The 20,605-nt window shown below is 38.7% G+C and overlaps 1 protein-coding gene across 1 annotated transcript in view; it reads right to left on the minus strand.

The window, feature by feature from the left end:
* Window positions 1-7,283: 7,283 nt before the first annotated feature.
* zmym2 (zinc finger, MYM-type 2) overlaps window positions 7,284-20,605 on the minus strand; it is a 124,398-nt gene continuing 111,076 nt past the window's right edge. Inside the window, exons 16-21 of the mRNA XM_028800564.2 lie at window positions 19,971-20,121; window positions 19,263-19,414; window positions 13,655-13,769; window positions 11,470-11,709; window positions 11,190-11,334; window positions 7,284-9,264 (exon numbers count right to left, since the gene is read on the minus strand). Of these exons, the coding sequence (XP_028656397.1) occupies window positions 9,072-9,264; window positions 11,190-11,334; window positions 11,470-11,709; window positions 13,655-13,769; window positions 19,263-19,414; window positions 19,971-20,121 (996 nt within the window). The 3' untranslated portion in view covers window positions 7,284-9,071. The remainder of the gene's footprint in view (window positions 9,265-11,189; window positions 11,335-11,469; window positions 11,710-13,654; window positions 13,770-19,262; window positions 19,415-19,970; window positions 20,122-20,605) is intronic.

Genomic DNA, 20,605 nt, shown 5'->3' on the forward strand with positions numbered 1-20,605 from the left:
TAAAATGAAGCTATGAGAAAGCCATGTTAAAATAATGTGTTTTTAGCAAAAGCTCCAACTCTTTTTTGTTTGTTGAGTTCTTACAGCAGCCTTACGTTTTACTTGCTAATACAGCACCAGGCACATCAGCCTTGTGAATATCAATCACAGTTATAAAAATGGCTTCACCTTTCAGAAAATAAGCAGCTTCACAAGGTTGACAATGCAGGACCACAAGTGAATGAGCAGAACGATCTGCGTGGAATTGAATTGGCAATGGAACTCAGTGCCATTTCACTTTCAGCAAAATTTGTGCCATTGCCACAAGAACAAAGCTATTTATAATAGTTCTTATCCAGAATGCATTTTCATGTATTCATTCTGCATGTGTCCACCTCTCCCTTAGTGTTTAAATAGTGAGAAAGATAAAAATCAGCACACATTTCATGTCATGTGTCGACATTTTGTTAAGCTGTCATGACGGGTGCTGTGGTTGTTCTGATGGCCATTTTGCCAATCGTACAGATGTTTTGGAGGCAGAAGTGAAACTCAAGGCGCCGTGGTGCTCACATATCAAGAAACGGTAGTTGCTAGGTGGCAAGGTGAGGGTGGGGCTTGGGGGTTAAAGTGAGACAACCTGGTGAGTGGTATATTTTGGTGCATCCTCGTATAGAAAGTGCTGCATATTCACAGTGATGTGAAGGACAGGCTTGAATGGAATTCATTTTAAGTAACAAGCTGGTTATGTCTGCAGATGATACCAAGGTAGGTGAATTGGCAGATAATCTTGAATCTGTTGAATCATCACAGAGGGACGTGGACAGCATACAGGCTTGGGCAGATGAAAGTTAATGTCAGAAAATGTAAAGTATTACACAGAGGAAGTAAAAAGGTTGGCTTTGAATACACAATAGGAGATAACTGAAACTTGAAAGTACACCTTATGAGAAGGATTTAGGAGTTCTAGTGGACTTTAAGATATCAACTTCCTGACAGTGTTCAGAGGCCATTAAGAAGGCTAACAGAATGTTAGGTTATATAGCACCCTGACGTGTGGAGTACAAGTCCAAAGAGGTTTTGCTCAACCTTTATAATGCACTGGTGAGGCCTCATCTTGAGTACTGTGTGCAGTTTTGGTCTCCAGGCTACAAAAAGGACATAGCAGTACTAGAAAAGGTCCAGAGAAGAGCGACTAGGCTGATTCCAGGGCTACAGGGGTTGAATTGTGAGGAAAGATTAAAAGAGTTGAGCCTATACAGTTTAAGCAAAAGAAGAATAAGAGGTGACATGATTGAAGTGTTTAAAATTATGAAGGCAATTAGTACAGTGGATCAAGACTGTTACTTTAAAATGAGTTCATCAAGAATTTGGAAACTTGTTAAGGGTAAATTTCACACAAACATTAGAACGTTTTTCTTCACACATAGAACTACCGACACTTGGAGTAAATGTGAAAGACAGCAGGACTTTAAGGACTTTCAAAACTAGACATGATGTGATTGTAGAACAATGGGGCTGAATAGCCTCAAAAAAACCCAAAATGAACGGGTTCTCATTGTTGAAAGGTATCAATTAAGAGAGGGGCACAAAAGAGTATCCAAGGTATTAGACATAACACTGAGCACAGCAACAAGAAGACAACTCTCCAAAACTGATGTGAAGACAAGGAGAAAACTGGTCTTCAGCAGACTGCAAGAACATTAGAGGAGCTACAGGACTTTCTGGTAAATACTGGCTGTTCCCTACATGTAACAACAATCTCTCATATTCTTCTTATGTCAGGGAAGGGGCAAAATAGCATGGTAAGAGGCCTTTTCTCATGGAGAAAAACATCCAAGCCTAGTTAGAATTTCCAAAAATATACATTCAGTGTCCTAAAACCACGTGGATAAATTTGTTATGGTCTGATGAGAGTAAGGTTGAACATTCTGGTTATAATTCCAAAAGGCATGTCTGACACAAAAACAACAGAGCACATCACCAAAAGAACACCATACCTATGGTGAAGCACCTTACCCACCGTGGTGACATTACAGTTTAGTTTTTTGGCTGACAGCTTTATCCAAAGTGACTTACATCATTTATGACGCAATTGGTTCCAATCCTTCTGGTTGTCCAATTGGAGTACAGGCAGGTCATGTGACTTGCCCATGGTCACATAGTGGCAGCACCAGGATTTGAACCCTCAGCCTCAGTGTTTAAGGTCCAAAGCCTTAACCACTACACTGAAAGTGGAGCTAAAGACCAATTAGAGGGAATCATGTTAAGCTCCAAATACCAGTCAATGTTTGGAGCAAAATCTTTAGGTGTCTGGTAGAAAGCTGAAGATGAAGTGGACCCAAAGCATCTAAATTAACAAAGGAGTGGCTTCACCAGAAGATCATCAACATTGTAGACCCAAAGCCAACCGAAAGTCTGCAAGGTGACCTGAAACTGGCCTTGTACAGGAGATCTGCAATATTTTTACAAGAAGCTGATAGTCGTACACAAACTGGCCAAGATCTGCCATAAAATCAAAAGGCACTTCAACGTGCAGTAATATTTGTTTAGGGTGAGCACACTTGGGCAACCAGGCTTTTCCAAGTTTTTATTTTTCTGATTTGTTTTCACGTTCTTTGTATAGATTGCAATCTCACAATCAAGGTGGAAAAAGTGCTGTGACTGATCTCGGATTCATTTTTAACGACAGAAGTGTGCTCTTTTTATATCCACTGCTGTGCTTTTGTGAATACAGAATAAAAGAAGAGAAAATGTACCAGCTAATTAAATGAGACCAGTCAGAAGTGAACTGGCACAAGACTAGGGTGGCACTTCCAGGAGAGGTCTGAGGCTGCACCCCAGATGGATATGCCAAGGGGCTGGTTGTGTTGACAGGCAGATGGACCTGAAAGTGGCCACTGAGACATGAATGTATACTAAATAAACAAAAAGAAGTATAATTATTGCACCGACTGCACAAAATAAGAGCTGGAATGCCACCTGCTGTAGACCCTCATTTCTTGGATTAACCTTGGCACTTTTCTCCCCACACTGAATAGGGGTAGCACCACATATGACCTAAACAGTTGGCTTCTGGCTCTTGTCGGGGTACCCCGTTTAACTGACTTTGTTTACTTATAAACTATAGTGGCCAGCACTAATGCTTTGTGTTCTTGATTTTTCACACAATAAACAAAAATGTGGTTACATCAAGCTTTCCATTGTGTGGGATGTGAATAATGGCGCCGTATGTGCTTTGTTAGGTATTGACTGTACACCTGATCACATGACTGTCTCAGACCCCCCCCCCCCCCCCCCCCCCCCCCCCCCCCCCCCCCCCCCCCCCCCCCCCCCCCCCCCCCCCCCCCTCCCCCCCCCCCCCCCCCCCCCCGCCCCCCCCCCCCCCCCCCCCCCCCCCCCCCCCCCCAACACAATAGCAAAGGGAATCTCCACACAATTTCAGCCCCCCCTTTTTAAAACAACCATAACAGCACCTTTTTTGAAGCTGGCTAGAGTGAAGGGGGGGCACCCTTGTAGCCACACCAGAGAGCGAGTGAGCACAAACCACAAAGCCTCACGAGAGCTGCTGGCCGACTGACCGCGTGACTGAAGGCACGCACTGACGGGTCTATTCACAGGAAGAGTGATTGGACGTCTGAAGGCGGCTGTTTTGCAGTTTTCATTTACTACTCAAGAATGATTTGATATTTTTACAACCCCCCCCCCCCCCACCAAAAGCCATCTTTCTCCACTGTGCACAATGCAGCTATATGCTTTATAATGTCGCCCCGTATGTGACTCCTTTCTGCTGTCAAGTCCGATGACGGCCACGGGGTCTGCTACTTAAAAACTAGACTAGGCCTGCTGTGTGTACACTCACAGAGTGATTATAAAAAGCATTTACTTTCATGCAGGTTTTCACACTTTACTGATATGCAACATTGAATCACAATGGATTTAATTTGGGTCTTTTGAAACTAATCCATAGGAAAAGATTCTTAAATGTGAAAGTGAAAAGACAGCTCTGCAAAGTGGTCTAAATTAATCACAATCATGAAACACCTAAAAATGAATCACATCAGTATGCACTCCCTTAAATAGATCAACCCATTTAGGAGTCTCTATCAGTTCAGTGGAGGAGATCGTTAGTCTGGGGTTTCAATGGATTGCTGAAAGGTCCAACTTGTGGCGAGTCAATTAGTGATCTAACCTACACAGTGAAGGCAAAGGAACACTCCAAGAAACTCCTTGAAAAGCACAAGTATGGGGATGGATACAAGAAAATATCCAAGTCATTGGTTATCCCTTGAAGTCCAGTTAAATCAAAATGTAAGAAAATGGCAGAGTATGGAAAAGCACTAAATCTGTCTGGAGCAGTTACAGGCTACAGTGGATGAGATTAGAGAGTCTGTGCTCACAACAACTGCCACCCGGAGTCTTCACCAGTCACAACTTTATGGGAGAGCGGCAAAGACAAAGCCATAAAAAAAATAAAATGCACATGACATCTCAGCTACTTTGTCAGAATTCACATGGGACACTCGAATGTCAGCTGAAAGAAGGTTCAAGTTTGTTGTAAATTAAATGCTGCCCATCATCAAAAAACACACCATCCCTACTGTAAAACATGGTGGTGGCAGCATTGCGCCATGGGGATGCTTTTCTGCAGCCGGCCTTGGAGGGGTTATGACGGTAGAAAGGAACATCCTGGAGGAAAAAAACATCATGAAGTCTGCACCTTTCGGAGATGATGTTTTCCGGCAGAACAACAACTGTAAAGCCAAAGATACATAGGAATGGCCTAACACCAACGTTCATGTCCTGAATGGTGGAGACAGAGTCCAGACCTCAGCCTAACTGAAGATTTGTCGCTGGACTGAACAAAAGCGGTTTACTCAACAGCAACCAGACAGAGCTTGAGCAGTTTAGGAAAGAAGGGGAAAAAGCGCAGCATGCAGATGTCAAAGCTGACAGACAGACCTGTGCACATAGACCCTAGGCTGTCATAGCTGCATCTGCTAAATACTGACCTGAAGAGTGGAACACACATGCTCAAATATTGTACATTTTATTTGTGATCAGTTTACATCACTTTGCAGGTCTCTCTTCACTCTGACTTTAATTAAGAGTCTTTGTTTATCAAAAAGGCTACTTACAGGCACTGTAGTTTTTTCATACAATAAAATTCTTCTTTAGAGGAGATTAAATATAGTTGAAATACAATGTAATCATCTAAAAACACTTTTTCCCTCAACACCCAACTATTTTCCTAAACAGATACTTCATGATTAACACTGAGGTATAAGAGGGCCCAGTTTAAACGTTAAGCGGCCGGTTGCTTTGCCATTTGCAAATACAATATGAAGGATTGGGAGTTTCAATGAGCAAATTAATAAAAATGAAACACAAAAATGCTGCCTGAGCCATGACTTCTTCAGCAGAAATAATTGACTTCTTAACAAGTAAACTGGGCTGGAGCAAAAACCAGCAGCCCTGGAAGCAAACTTGGGCGGGGGGTTTGCGGTTCCCAACATCTGTGCTCTTGGGTCTGTTGTGTGCGCACATCTGAAGACTGGGGGTAAAAAAGTTAATTGTATTCTCAGTACATATCAAAACCTCATACTTCACCCAGTATGATCTTGTAATAAACCAGACATTACACAGGAAATGGACTTTTCTCCAACAGTTACTACATCTGAAACAAACAGTTTACCCAAACAACAACTCATGTCACGTCCTTCTTGTAGTAAGGAACTGCTGCAGTCAGCAGAGCAAACAACATTTAGGTGTCTAACACATTGCAATCTTGGGTCTCACCTGCAACAAAGTTGGAATTTACAGTGAATAAAGACCTGTAATTTAACACTTTCATTTTACAAATTTACATTTTAATGTATTCAGCACCTTTTTTTTTTTTTTTTTTTTTTTTAAATTACCAAATGTATAGAAAGATCAGTTTTGCTGGGCTGACATTTGAGGCAGATATTGCTAATCATGTGTATTCCCAGCAGGGCACAACAATTTGCAAGAGCCTTCAAGTACAAGAAAAAGATTCAAGATTTCAGCCATAGTCACAAAAAAGCACTAGGCTCAATAACACAAGTAAAATGTTACAGAATTTTGTCAGCCTCAAATGGTTAGGTACTGACCTACCACAGAAATTCTACTCGCCATTCTCCAAGGCTTCTTCATTCTTTACAGGCCAGTAGGGTGTGCTTGTCTGGAAGACACTATGTACCTTGCTACAAGTAAAGCTATGTCTGAAGGCTACAGCATACACGAACATTTAGGTCAAACAGGCACATCCCTTCATTGCAGGTTTGACAGAATGATAATGGTCCATATCTTAAGGCTAGTAAAGTATATGAATTCAAGAATTTGAACCAAAGATGAGTATCAATCTGTGGCTTCAATTCAAATCAACAATCTGTGGAATGTGATGGAGTGAGTGATCTGAAATAAGAACTCAATTTATACCAATTCTACAACTATGGGACTCAAGTGTAAACATCCTTGTGTTGCACTTTTGAACACTTCAGTTCATTTCCCTAATAATTTCAGGATCATAAATATAAATGGGAGGATCGATTCCTCATTAGGCAAGTACAACTACAAGTATTCATTCTAGACTATCATTCTGTACTTTGGACTCATTACATGGCTGAATGTCCCAGGGCCAATATACATAACATAGGTAGCTACATATTGTATTTTTACTTACATGAGGTACCTAGTACTTCAATTTATTTAACAAAAATTTCTAAATTACTGAAAACTTTTATCTTTCCCTGTTTATGTGAAGAATGGACTATGCATCAGCCAACACCAAGCTTGTGCTATCAAAAGTTTAGCATATCACAAACTTTTGAGCTCATACTATATTCGTCTTGTAATGGAAAACTTTAGTTAGAGCTTAAGGTCATCAATTTGCTGTGTTCGTGTTTCAGCTCAATTGGAAACTGGCACACTGGTTTCTCTGCAAGACTGAGCTTGAATCTCCTACTTTATTTCTCTCTTGCCATCAGCTGCAGAAGTCACAATGTGAGAGTGGCTAATTTGCCGTACCATTTCACAATCATTTAACAACACAACAGAGGACACAGTTTGAACGGCTGGCTGTTGCACAAAGGAGAGACAGTCGTGAATAATGAGCAACTATAACCATGAGACAGTGCCTGCAGAATCTTCTCCCATGAGGAGACACAGAAACAAGAGCATAGCTTTACTGGCAGGCAGCTCTCTGCCAGAGATCACTTGCTACAAGAACAGGCACAGAAATAAACATTAATGTCTTTAGACTGCACATTAGATTTTGTTAACCTGTATTTTTTTTTATTTCAACCTTTATTTGAAGAAGCTACTGAGAAACAAATCACAATAACAAAGAAAGAAGCTATACGTGAGTGCAACCTGGAAATAATTACTGTGTACATGCTTTGATAAAAGAACACGTTCAGAAATGAGGTCTGGAAATTGTTTTGGAAAATGACTAAGTAGCTTCTTTTAACATTAACATCCTCCATCTGAATATACAAGTTAGAAAGTCATTTTATACTTTTAAGAAAATGTACAAATTAACTGCTGGATACCATCCACAGTATAAACTCAGTGTGTACAGAAGTATAAACAAACACTGTACAAATTATACAAATCAACAAAGTCCTGTAAAACTGTACAAAACAACTGTATGGCCTGGTAGCAGTAAACCTGCATTTAATTCTAACGTTATGTTATCCCGCACAAAAATGCAAGTGGTGTACAGTATATAACAACATTTGAAAATTTCTGTAGGATTCCACAAGCAGTAAACGGAAAATGTGAAATTTGTTTTCTTAGTAACTTGCAAACATTGAATTATTTGTATTAGTACAGAAATTATCCCTTGTAGAACATTTAATGCAAGTCTTCTAAGAGAATTCTTAGAACGACAGCCAATGAAACGTAAATCACTATATAGTACTTGATGAGCATTAAGTTGAAGGACCATTCAGAGGTCAGTATCTATAGCCCCTTTTCAAGAATTACAAGAATTTTAACCTGACAATCCTCATTTACTAGCAGACAGCCACGTCATCAGTCCCATTTATATTAAACACTATGCGTGTCACTGTGGTTTCATTTTCTGAGCCCATGAAGCCACATAATGTCAACATTTTAGTATTTGAAAAGGCATATGACAAAAATATAGCTCAAATATATTAAACTCTAGCAAATAAGAAAATAATATGTATATACTGTGATATTTGTTTGTGGAATTTTTTTTCAGTGAACAGTTTGGAATTTGTATTGTGGTACAAATTATACCACATTCACAAATGCAGAAGAATTTTGTTTCTAGCGACATTTTAAAACAAACCATCACAACCTGAAAGGCAAGACTGGCTAAAATATAAAATAATTAGCGAACATACTGCAAGAATGCCTCCAGTATTATATACAGGGTAACAAACTTGAAAAAAATTGAAATTCAATAAAAGACACTCATTCTTCAATAAAAGCATACATGGCTCACAAATACTGGAGAGAAAGAAGGCACAAAAATACTATCAATACCTCCAAAAGATAACACAATAACCCACCCCCATTGATTATGCAGAACAGCATTTTTTTAAAGGTCTTTAATAGTGCTAAAGACTATATTACATTATCCTGCTGACAGGGTAAATTAGGGAAATGGTAAGGAGAGACAGAAAGAGTAGGGAAAATGAGTTTTTAAATACTGTATTCACTCCAACTTGTCCATATTATTATCTAAAAAACAAAAACAAAAAAAAACACCCTGAACTAAAATAAAAATATACATGGCACATTTAAGTCTGAATTTGCAATGTAAAAACTTACAAATAAATCTAATCAATAAATAATTAAAAAATGTTTTGTGAGAGAGTGTTTAGTATGCTAAAATCACTACACAGATAACACAAAATACCCCCCTCACATTTGGGGGAAAAAAAAAACAAAAAAAAAACATATTTACAGTACCCAATCTGGGCATTATATGCTACACATGTATAAATTGAGGATTATTTGAATTGTGTGTGATATCCCTAAGAAATTATAGCAGCAAGTCTCTCTCTGATGCTGTGTATTCCTATATGACCAGAGTCATGAAATTAATCATTTTCTCCCATGTCTGAATAGTCTCTTTCACTGTAAAGATCCTTTATTAAAAGGACACGCGTGAGCATGCTTTCCAGGGTGCTTCTGTCCAATGAAGAGGTTGTGTACCATAATGGGCTGTCCGCAGACGTGGAGATTTCAGGTGTCATGTAAAACATGTCTACTCTCTGCTTAAGACTTTCAGGACTGCAGAGAAAAAAATACATGAAAAAGAAAAAAAGACTGAACAAACAAAGTTAAAAAGAGAACATACGTTTGAGGTTATTTACATGTTAAATAAAACTTAATTTTTTCTCCCATTTAAATTATTCAATCAGGAAATAAAAATGAAGGGCATTCTAAATCTTGATGTAGCAAATTAATGTGTGAACATAGTAAAATGCAAAAAAATATAAAAGTAAATATTAAGATACACAATTACCAATAAATGGTAACAAAGATATTACATTAAAAATGAAAAGCATCACTTAATAAATAAAAAGGAAATTATATTTTTTAATATATATATTTGGGGCTCATCAGGTGTACTTGGACATCAGCACCTGAGGCAAAGCCTCAGACGTTGTGCCACAGCAGCTGGTTTGCTTATTTGACAGGATGTTTTATTATTGCATTATTTGGCAGGTACTATATAACATGTCTGTGATCTGGTGCACTAGAGGGGCAACAATGAGACGACCCTCAAAATAGGAATGGTTTAACAGGTGGAGACCACTGACATTTTTCCCTCCTCATCTTTTCTGACTGTTTATTCACTAGTTTTGCATTTGGCTATGGTCAGGGTCACTACTGGTAGCATGATTTGATACCTGGACCCTACAGAGGTTACACAGGTAGTCCAGCTTCTCCAGGATGGCACATCAATTTGTGCCATTGCCAGAAGGTTTGCGGTGTCTCCAAGCACAGTCTAAAGGGCATGGAGGAGATTCTAGGAGACAGGCAGTTACTCTAGGAGAGCTGGAGAGAGCCGTAGAAGGTCCTTAACCCATCAGCAGGACTGGTATCTCCTCCTTTGGGGAAAGAGGAACAGAATGAGCACTGCCAGAGCCCTACAAAATGACCTCCAGCAGGCCACTGGTGTGAATGTCTCTGACCAAACAATCAGAAACAGACTTCATGAGGGTGGCCTGAGGGCCCGACGTCCTCTAGTGGGCCCTGTACTCACTCTGCCTGGCACTGTGGAGCTCAGTTGCCATTTGTCATAGAATACCAGAATTGGCAGGTCCACCACTGGCGCCCTGTGCTTTTCACAGATGAGAGCAGGTTCATCCTGAGCACATGTGACAGATGTGAAAGGGTCTGGAGAAGCCATGGAGAACGTTATGCTGCCTATAACATCGTTCAGCATGACCGGTTTGGTGGTGGGTCAGTGATGGTCTGGGGAAACATATTCATGGAGTGACGCACAGACATCTACAGGCTAGACAACGGCACCTTGACTGCCATTCGTTATCGGGATGAAATCCTTGGACCAATTGTCAGTGGGTCCTGGGTTCCTCCTGTTGCACGACAATGACTGGCCTCATATGGCGAGAGTATGCAGGCAGTTCCTGAAGGATGAAGGAATTGACACCATTGACTGGCCCCCACGTTCGCCTGACCTAAATCCAGTACAACACCTCTGGAACATTATATTTCGGTCCATTCGATGCTGCCAGATTACACCTCAGACTGTCTAGGAGTTCAGCGATTCCCTGGTGCACATCTGGGAGGAGATTTCCTAGAACGCCATCCGTCGTCTCATTAGGAGTATGCTCCGACAGTCGGGGCCGTACAAACTAAAAGTACGATTTTGAGATGCTGCAATGAAAATGGACTAGCCTGCCGCATCATTTTTTCACTTTGATTTTCGGGGTGTCTTTGAATTCAGCCCTCTGTAGGTTGATAATTTTCATTTCCATGAAATGATGTGGCATCCTCTCGTTCCTAACACATTACCCAGTCCATATCAGTATAGATATCCAGCAGGATTTTTTTCTCCATTGAGATTGCTCAAAAAATATTAAAGGAACACTTTGAAAACTAACTGCATGCATGCATGCATACATGCATACATACATACATACATACATGCATACATACATACGCAAATTGAACATTGCAAGTCTTACCACTTAGAGAAGTAAAGCTCATATATATGTCGATCATGGTCTTTAATGGGGCATCTTGATGCATTTCCAGATGACGTATCTTCAGGTTCATAATCTGGGTCATTTTCATCATCTCTGCCTTTTCTTTTTCTATTCCCAGTTTGCTCTATAAAGAGAAAAATTGTAGGCCCACATATAAAAACAACACTCACATAAGGTGCAATTTTGAAAACTGAAGACATACTGACACACAGAATTATACTGTTAAACTCATAGCCAGTCTAAGTCTCATAATTACTACCTGATTTATCTTCAGTGATAGATGGAAACTGAATGCAAACAGTTCTCTCCTTAGTACGAGCATTCTTCAATTGTTTAAAGACATTTGCAAAAGAAAGTTGCAAATGCTGCTCCACCGTTCGTAAGCCAAAGTATTTAGTATTAAAATATACTAAAGTATTTAGTAAAACAATAGGTGAATGATCTCCAATCATTTTACTGCTCCACATGTGATGTTCCTGAATCCTGCTGAACACTGAACCTATAAATGGAAAAACATTAATGATTAACAATAAGATTCACAAATGGTGATATTAATCAATAAGAAGTGATCTAATTTAATTAGCTGGTCTTTTTTTCTCTTCTTTTATTCTGCATTCAGAAAAGCACAACATTATGGTTTTTACATTTATAAGACATTTAGATTTCTATTTTATCTAAAGCTATAAATGCTTAACTCTTTTTTGTTTTCCTATTGCCCCCCAACCCCCCATTTGTGTAGTCTGCTCCCTTCATTTAACCCTAACAGTGAAAATTAACAAGCAGAGCAGGCACCCGGGATGATGAAAGCTGCAACTACTTCAGAGTCAGACCCACTAATTAGTACAAAATCAGTTAAATAACCAGAACACCTGGAAAAGCAGAATGAAAAACATTATACTGTTAATAAGTTAAAAAAAAAACTACACAGTACAATGTAATACAAAATTTACCAATCTTAGCTTTGTCATTTCTACATTGACCCAAAAATACAGAAACTGGGAAATAATGACTCACTTAACTAGCAGCCACAGGAGGTCCCCAGGACTGAGTTTGGGAACCACTGGAACAGAGGGTAAGCCCGAACAAAATTAGTGGTAAACTAGCAAGATATTTTGGAAACCAAAATATTAATAACAAATATTTAATGCAGATTTAACGGATTACTTGATGTAACTAATAAACTTCATATTTAGAGACAGTGAAATATAATGCCAATTAACTATCAATTTTTATTATCCATTGATACAATTTAGGGTTATAGAGGGCCAGACATTATTCCAGCAGGACATAGCACAAAAAAGTAACAAGCAGTAGGTACAGAGAAAACATACTACAGGTCAGCTTCAAGCATTGCCACACAAATGTCTTCTTGTGAAATCAACTGACAAACAGTACATCGAGCCACTGGGGAAAAAACATCTCCCCAACTATCAACACTTGCAACTAACTATTAAGTATGCACATGAATTACAATAAGGATTTTAAAACTGGTTTACATTTAAGGCTGAAACCTATTCACCACCTACTTCCTATCATTCTCAGATAACTGTTTTCATGCCTAAGTGATGTAATTAATACCTTCAAGACAATAAATCAGTACTTCAGGTCCTCATGTAAAATGTCTCCATGGCAAGTGTAAAGAGTTCTGTCAATATTTTACAGCAAAAAGGGCTGTGACTGTGACAAGAACTGAGGCACATTGCAAGCAGCTTTGTGGAGAGGGGAAAACATATTCAAAAGACAGTAGGGGGACATGCAGGCAGGAAGACAACTTGAGTTGAAGTGAGCAATAAGCACAAAACATACCCTCAGTCACAAAAAGACACAACTTAAAAAGAAATTAAATGCCAGAATGAAGGCTTAAGCTCAAAGCAGTTATACATGCTGTAAGCAACAGTAAGAAAGAGACTAGACAGAAAGAGTCAGACAAGTACACCATCACTATAATACATTATCCAATCCAATGTCTTGACTGAGAAGATATGAAAATTTAAATCCCTTGATTCATACTTGGGTACTCATAAAAGGATATTTCTTATAATAGTATATATATATATATATTGTACTAACTGCTTTTTGGAACGCTTAGGATTGAATAAAATATGGTACACCAATAAAGGAGAATGAAGCAGAGGAGTAGTGCAATTGTAGCAAATACACAACACAGTTTCTAGATGACACAGGTACCAGTTAAAGGGCAGTCTTTGCCAACAAGGAGATGCAGTATACTAACCGTAAATGAATAAAAGCTTGAAAGATAACACTGAATTACATATTTAGCCCTTTATTACCATAATAATTTTTAGGGATAAAGACAGCAGTATCTAACAAGCTGGGATAACCCTACTACAGAATATAGAGGCTTTCATTTTTTAACATCAATAATAAAAATTAAAATAGAGAAAAACATTCTTGTAATGAAATATATGTAAACTTATTCTCACCATCTGGAAGTATGCTTGGTTTCCAGCCTTTCAAGATTTTATTTAATTCTTGGATAAACATCTGGTAGTAAGTATCACAAAATATATTGTCCTTTCTTCCATTCTCATACAAGTGCTGCATGAACAGAAGTTATACAAAAAATTGATCAAATTAGCTAGCAATACTGGCAACCCACATACTCAATTCTACTTCAAGTTATTTTGTAAATATAAAGACAACTACTGTATGTGATTAGCACTTTTGCACCATTTGCATGTAAATACATATTTCAAAGATGAATTGTTAATTTTTTTCAGTACAGTCTACATATGCATGGTCCACAAAGAAACTGTTCTTGGTCTTCACTCATTGTGACTATAATCCATGCACCTATACATTTAAGAAAAAGAAAAATGTCAGTATTTCTATAACCTTTGAGTTGTTAATCTTTCAGTCACCAAAAATACAGGTGCTGGTCATAAAATTAGAATATTATGACAAAGTTGATTTATTTCAGTAATTCCATTCAAAAAGTGAAACTTGTATATTAGATTCATTCATTACACACAGACTGATGTATTTCAAATGTTTATTTCTTTTAATGTTGATGATTATAACTGACAACTAATGAAAGTCCCAAATTCAGTATCTCGGAAAATTAGAATATCAATTAAGACATTGCAATGCAAAAAAAGGATTTTTAGAAAAGTTGGCCAACTGAAAGGTATGAACATGAAAAGTATGAGCATGTACAGCACTCAATATTTAGTTGGGGCTCCTTTGGCCTGGATTACTGCAGCAATGCGGCGTGGCATGGAGTCGATCAGTCTGTGGCACTACTCAGGTGTTATGAGAGCCCATGTTGCTCTGATAGTGGCCTTCAGCTCTTCTGAATTGTTGGGTCTGGCGTATTGCATCTTCCTCTTCACAATTCTATGGGGTTAAGGTCAGGCGAGTTTGCTGGCCAATCAAGAACAGGGATACCAAGGTCCTTAAACCAGGTACTGGTAGCTTTGGCACTGTGTGCAGGTGCCAGGTCCTGTTGGAAAATGAAATCTGCATCTCCATAAAAGTTCGTCAGCAGCAGGAAGCATGAAGTGCTCTAAAACTTCCTGGTAGACGGCTGCATTGACCTTGGACCTCAGAAAACACAATGGACCAACACCAGCAGATGACATGGCATCCCAAACCATCACTGACTGTGGAAACTTTACACTGGACCTCACGCAACGTGGATTCTGTGCCTCTCCTCTCTTCCTCCAGACTCTGGGACCTTGATTTCCAAAAGAAATGCAAAATTTACTTTCATCAGAGAACATAACTTTGGACCACTCAGCAGCAGTCCAAAGTCGAGACGCTTCTGATGCTGTCTCTTGATCAAGAGTGGCTTGATACAAGGAATGCGACAGCTGAAACCCATGTCTTGCATACGTCTGTGCGTGGTGGTTCTTGAAGCACTGACTCCAGCTGCAGTCCACTCTTTGTGAATCTCCCCCACATTTTTGAAAGGGTTTTGTTTCACAATCCTCTCCAGGGTGTGGTTATCCCTATTGCTTATGCACTTTTTTCTACCACATCTTGTTCTTCCCTTTCGCCTCTCTATTAATGTGCTTGGACACAGAGCTCTGTGAACAGCCAGCCTCTTTAGCAATGACCTTTTGTGTCTTGCCCTCCTTGTGCAAGGTGTCAATGGTCGTCTTTTGGACAACTGTCAAGTCAGCAGTCTTCCCCATGATTGTGTCGCCTACAGAACTAGACTGAGAGACCATTTAAAGGCTTTTGCAGGTGTTTTGAGTTAATTAGCTGATTAGAGTGTGGCACCAGGTGTCTTCAATATTGAACCTTTTCACAATATTCTAATTTTCTGAGATACTGAATTTGGGACTTTCATTAGTTGTCAGTTATAATCATCAACATTAAAAGAAATAAACATTTGAAATACATCAGTCTGTGTGTAATGAATGAATCTAATATACAAGTTTCACTTTCTGAATGGAATTACTGAAATAAATCAACTTTGTCATGATATTCTAATTTTATGACCAGCACCTGTATATTTTTTACATGACAGGCTTCATTAAAAATTCTAAAATGTATATCATGCAATTTACTGAAAACATTTACTGCATGTGATCAGTTATTACTTAAAGGAAGTATCAGTCAAAATGTTTACAAAATTTGATGTCTACCTTTATCCACAAAATATTTTCAACAGATTTTTAGCTTTACTTGTTACTAAAGTATCTACATTTTGCAACAAACATTAACAAGAAACCAAAAAAGTTAACAGCTATAAATCTTAAAGGCTAATTCATCACACACGATGTGGTTCAAGTCGTGAGTATTCAGGATGACATGACATAGTACAGAATTTATTAATCTGTTATTAAATTCAAAAACATCATTGTATACATAACAGAGAACAATTAAACATGCAATAGGTAATGTGTCACATTTCAACTTCAGTCCCAAGATCAACCCATCTGGAGAGCTATGAAATCTAATAACCAATATAAAGGGTTAACAGAGGCCTTACATGAACACTTAAAAACAATATTAATAAATATTTGACAAATTCTAAAGAAACTTTACACAATTCCTCAAATGAAAAATGTATTTTATTCTACTTTTTCATCAATATATATTCACAATTCAACAGTAAAATTAGAAGTTTTTAGTGCCAGGCCTACCTCTGTTTTAGGTAATACATAATTTTAAAAACTATCAAAAAGTCATTTAAATAAATTACTGCAAGTAAATGAATATTAGAAATAGTATACTTTAAGGAACACAAAACAAAACATTTATAACAGAAAAAGAACATGATGAACCGGATTATAATTCTTCAAACAATGAAGCTTCAGGTACTGCATGTAATATCTTAGCATCTAATATCCTTTCATAATGGAGTCATGATCTCAGGGGTTGGCACCACAAGCCTATGACACACAATCGAAGACTGGGGATGGCACACTGCAAAAAGCAGCAAGTGCCACAAAGCAACACCATTCAACTATCAGGTGCCACAGGTTCAATATGCTTCACATGGTTGTAAAACAGTAACACCTGCATGGCACTCGCTTAAAAAAAAACAAAAAAAAAAAACAAACAAACAAAAAAAAAACACAAAGGACTCCAAATGTGGACAATTTCACACCCTGGGTGAGATTTATAAAATTTAAAGTTTTGTGTAAATCTGTGTACAGGCATTTGGGTTTTTCAGTGCAAATACGTTGCCAAGATAGCTCGTCATGCATAGGAAAATATTCCAAAATCCAAAAATATCAGAAAGATTTCTGGTCCCAAGCATTTTGGATAAGGTATACTCAACATGCATATTGTGGTAATAGGTCCACGGCTCATTGATGCATTTTAAATTGGTGACGCGCCCGGGAGTGGAGCAGGTGCAGGCGATCAGTAGAAAAGACTACTCGTCTCAGGGTTGGTGAGATGAAGTCAAGATGACCGGGTGTTCTCTTGTGGGTGTGTACAGCTGGTCTGAAGTTATCATCCCGGAGCAGCAATTAGGCAACTGCACCTGCAACTCTTCTCATTGTTTAAAAGGGGAGCACAAGACAGAAGCAGGGAGGATGAACTGGGAGCAAGAGAGAATATTTGTGAGGGCAGTATACCAGCCAGCCAGTCAAATAGATTAGGGGCCCTGTGAAGGAGCTTAGGTTTTGGCAATTTAGGGCCTGGTTCGGCCCACTGATCATTTGGGTAGAGGGGGGCAAGCATGGTGGAAGACATACCAAGGGATCAGAGATATTACTGTGAGTGTGTGAAGGATGACAGGAGGAGACAAAGGAGTTGGGCTGGGATTGTCCTGAGCAGAAGAGGCAGTGTTGGTCTGAGGATTGTCTATTTTGCTCTCATTTTATCCCTGATTTTATCACATGGATTACCAATGTTTTAATTGATTATTTACTGTTAGAGGAACCACTGCACTCTCACTGGGACACTGTTTTTTCAAACACATTTTGGCACTTGTGCAACTGTCCCTTGCATTGTGTGTGTCCTCATTTGCCTGGCCAATCTGGTTATGTTATCGACAGTGTCAGGGTCAAGGTGCATGGAATGGCCCACACAGTCACACATATATAAAGTTCAACATTAATTACTGAAGTATCACTAATAGGACAACATACAGAATCAATAAGTTTTTGCCTTTGAATTGTGATTAGCAATTTGGCTTATGAGAGCCTTTTTATGTTCAGGTGTCTGCTGCTTGGATTTGGAGGTTTGTACAACTAAGATAATAGACTGTCCAAGACAACATGAATGGGAACAGTTTGAAGGAAGTGACTTCCTTTTACCAATTTTCCAAAAAGTATGCAAAAAAAAAAAAAAATGTTCCACAAAGTATTAAATAGGATTTCACAGAATCTAAGTAAGACAGAAAAACAATAAATGATCCATTACCCATTACAGTTGAACTTCTACCTCTCAATTAAACAGCAATGAAAAAACAAAGTGAATGTCTATGCAAAGAACAATGACAAATGGGAAGGAACAGAACCATCTGCCTCCGTACATGAAGTTTTGTTAGTATCACTGCCAGTATAAACTGGTCAGTTCACCACTACAGTATCAGATGAACAGGATGCTCAAAGCAGTTGCTGAGAGATTTCTAATTCTTTTTTAAATTCTTTATATTTTGGGATGCACAGCAATATAATGGTTTGTGCTGATGCTGCTTCACAGATCCAACATCCTATGTTTCAATCCGAAGCTCAACTGTCGTCGTGTGGAGTTCATGTTTTCCACATATCGGAGTTTTCTTTCCACATCACCAAAGAACTGCTCATTAATTAACTGGTAATTCCAAATTGGCACCATGTGAGTCTGAATGTGGCTGTGTACATAAACAGGCTTTTCTCAGTTCTGCTAGACTCTGCAAACAATTAATTGTATCAAGTGGGTTTGGCAATATGATAAGCTAAGATGTCCATCCATCCATCCATCCATCCATTGTCTCCCAGGGCCCCGGGGGTGGATGAGATACGCCCGGAGTTCCTCAAGGCTCTGGATGTTGTAGGACTGTCTTGGTTGACACGCCTCTGCAACATCGCATGGACATCAGGGACAGTGCCTCTGGATTGGCAGACCGGGGTAGTAGTCCACCTCTTTAAGAAGGGGGACCGGAGGGTGTGTTCCAACTACAGAGGGATCACACTCCTCAGCCTCCCTGGAAAAGTCTATTCAGGGGTCCTGGAGAGGAGGGTCCGTCGGATAGTCGAGCCTCGGATTCAGGAGGAACAGTGTGGTTTTCGTCCTGGTCGCGGAACAGTGGACCAGCTCTATACCCTTAAGCTAAGATGTGATTCTTAAAATGTTGAAGTAACTCAAAACTGTGCATTTCTTCTGTCAAGTTGCTGCCACTGTTAACCTCAATTTGAGGTTTTCCCCCAGTTATTTAATGGACAAAATTATATTATTTAATGACTATTCTGTGCTGAAAAAGCACACTAAATACTTAAAATTAAATTCTTTACAAGACTGAATTTGACATATCTTAAGATATATAATTAGCAAAAAAAAAAGAAGGGTATTTATACACTTTATAACTGAATAAGACAGTGGCACAGCAAGCACAAAAAATAAATAATCTCATTTTTTGTTATTTACCTGTTGGATTGCGAGACAAAGATAATAAACGCTATCAGGTTCATAAGATTCTCCATTTGGTCTGCGAACATCACATACAAAACGAGACAGTGCATAGTTAAGTTCCGCTGCAGTATGCTTTAGCAGATCTCCTTTTAACCTTACTGATTTAGCTGCAAAAAACATAAGTGCAACACACATATAATAAACATCAATAAATGAATAAACAAAAGCTTAAAACAGAACCAATGAAAAATATAAAATTATTAATATTAGGACAGAAAAAACGAGGATGGACAGGATTAGAAATGAGTACATTAGAGAGTCAGCTCAGGTTGGATGGTTGGGAGACAAAGTCAGAGAAGCAAGATTATGTTGGTTTGGACATGTGCAGAGGAGAAATGCTGGGTATATTGGGAAAAGGATGTTAAATATTGAGCTGCCAGGAAAAAGGAAAAGAGGAAGGCCTAAGAGAAGGTTTAAGGATGTGGTGAGAGAGGACATGCAGGTGATAGGTGTGACACAGCAAGATGATGGAAAAAGATGATCCACTGTGGCAAACCCTAAAGGGAGCAGCCAAAAGAAGAAGAGGAATTCCATTCTAACTAAAACAATAAAATCAATGTGAATAAATTTAGGAGTGAAGCAAGTTTCAATTGGTTTCAACTACTAGTTTTCCAACACCATTATATATTTATATGTAGGTAAATGCATGTAACCACCACTTACTGTTTTCCTGCTCTTCCTTGCTGTCTGTCACTAAAACCCATCTTTTCCAAGCATTAACTCCATATGAAGACTTTAATGTAAACAAATTTTGTGAAGTATCTGGGTTATCAGCCTGGGGGCCATTACTTAAAATGGCTCTCCTTTTACTTCCCTAAGTCCAAAACAAAACAAAAATCAGCAATATGTTGTTGTTTTTTCTAAGTCAGCTGCATCACGCACCAGGCAAGAAGCAGTCCTGAATGAGGTTTTCAGCCCTTCACAGAGCGTACATATACATACACTCATATGGAACCAAATTCAGATTTTCCAAGCTTTTCCTAACACATGTTGTATGAAAGAAAAACTGGTGTAGCCAGAGAAAAATCCATGCAGACACAGAGTGTTAGGTATACTGTATAAACTGCACACAGACAGTATCCATGTCAGGATTTGATCCCAGGACTCTGCACTTGTGATGGAATGTACATTAAATTGCAATCAAATGACATCACTATTAATGCTTATAATCTGAATGAACAGTTCAATTAAATTCCACAACTATATTAAAACTGTTGAAGTCACAATACTTAAGAGAATACTAACCAGAAGTGCTAAAGAACAATAAACAAGTAACACAGAATAAAACCCCCTTTCTG

The sequence above is a fragment of the Erpetoichthys calabaricus genome, chromosome 4, assembly GCF_900747795.2.
Source record: "Erpetoichthys calabaricus chromosome 4, fErpCal1.3, whole genome shotgun sequence".
NCBI lineage: Eukaryota > Metazoa > Chordata > Cladistia > Polypteriformes > Polypteridae > Erpetoichthys > Erpetoichthys calabaricus.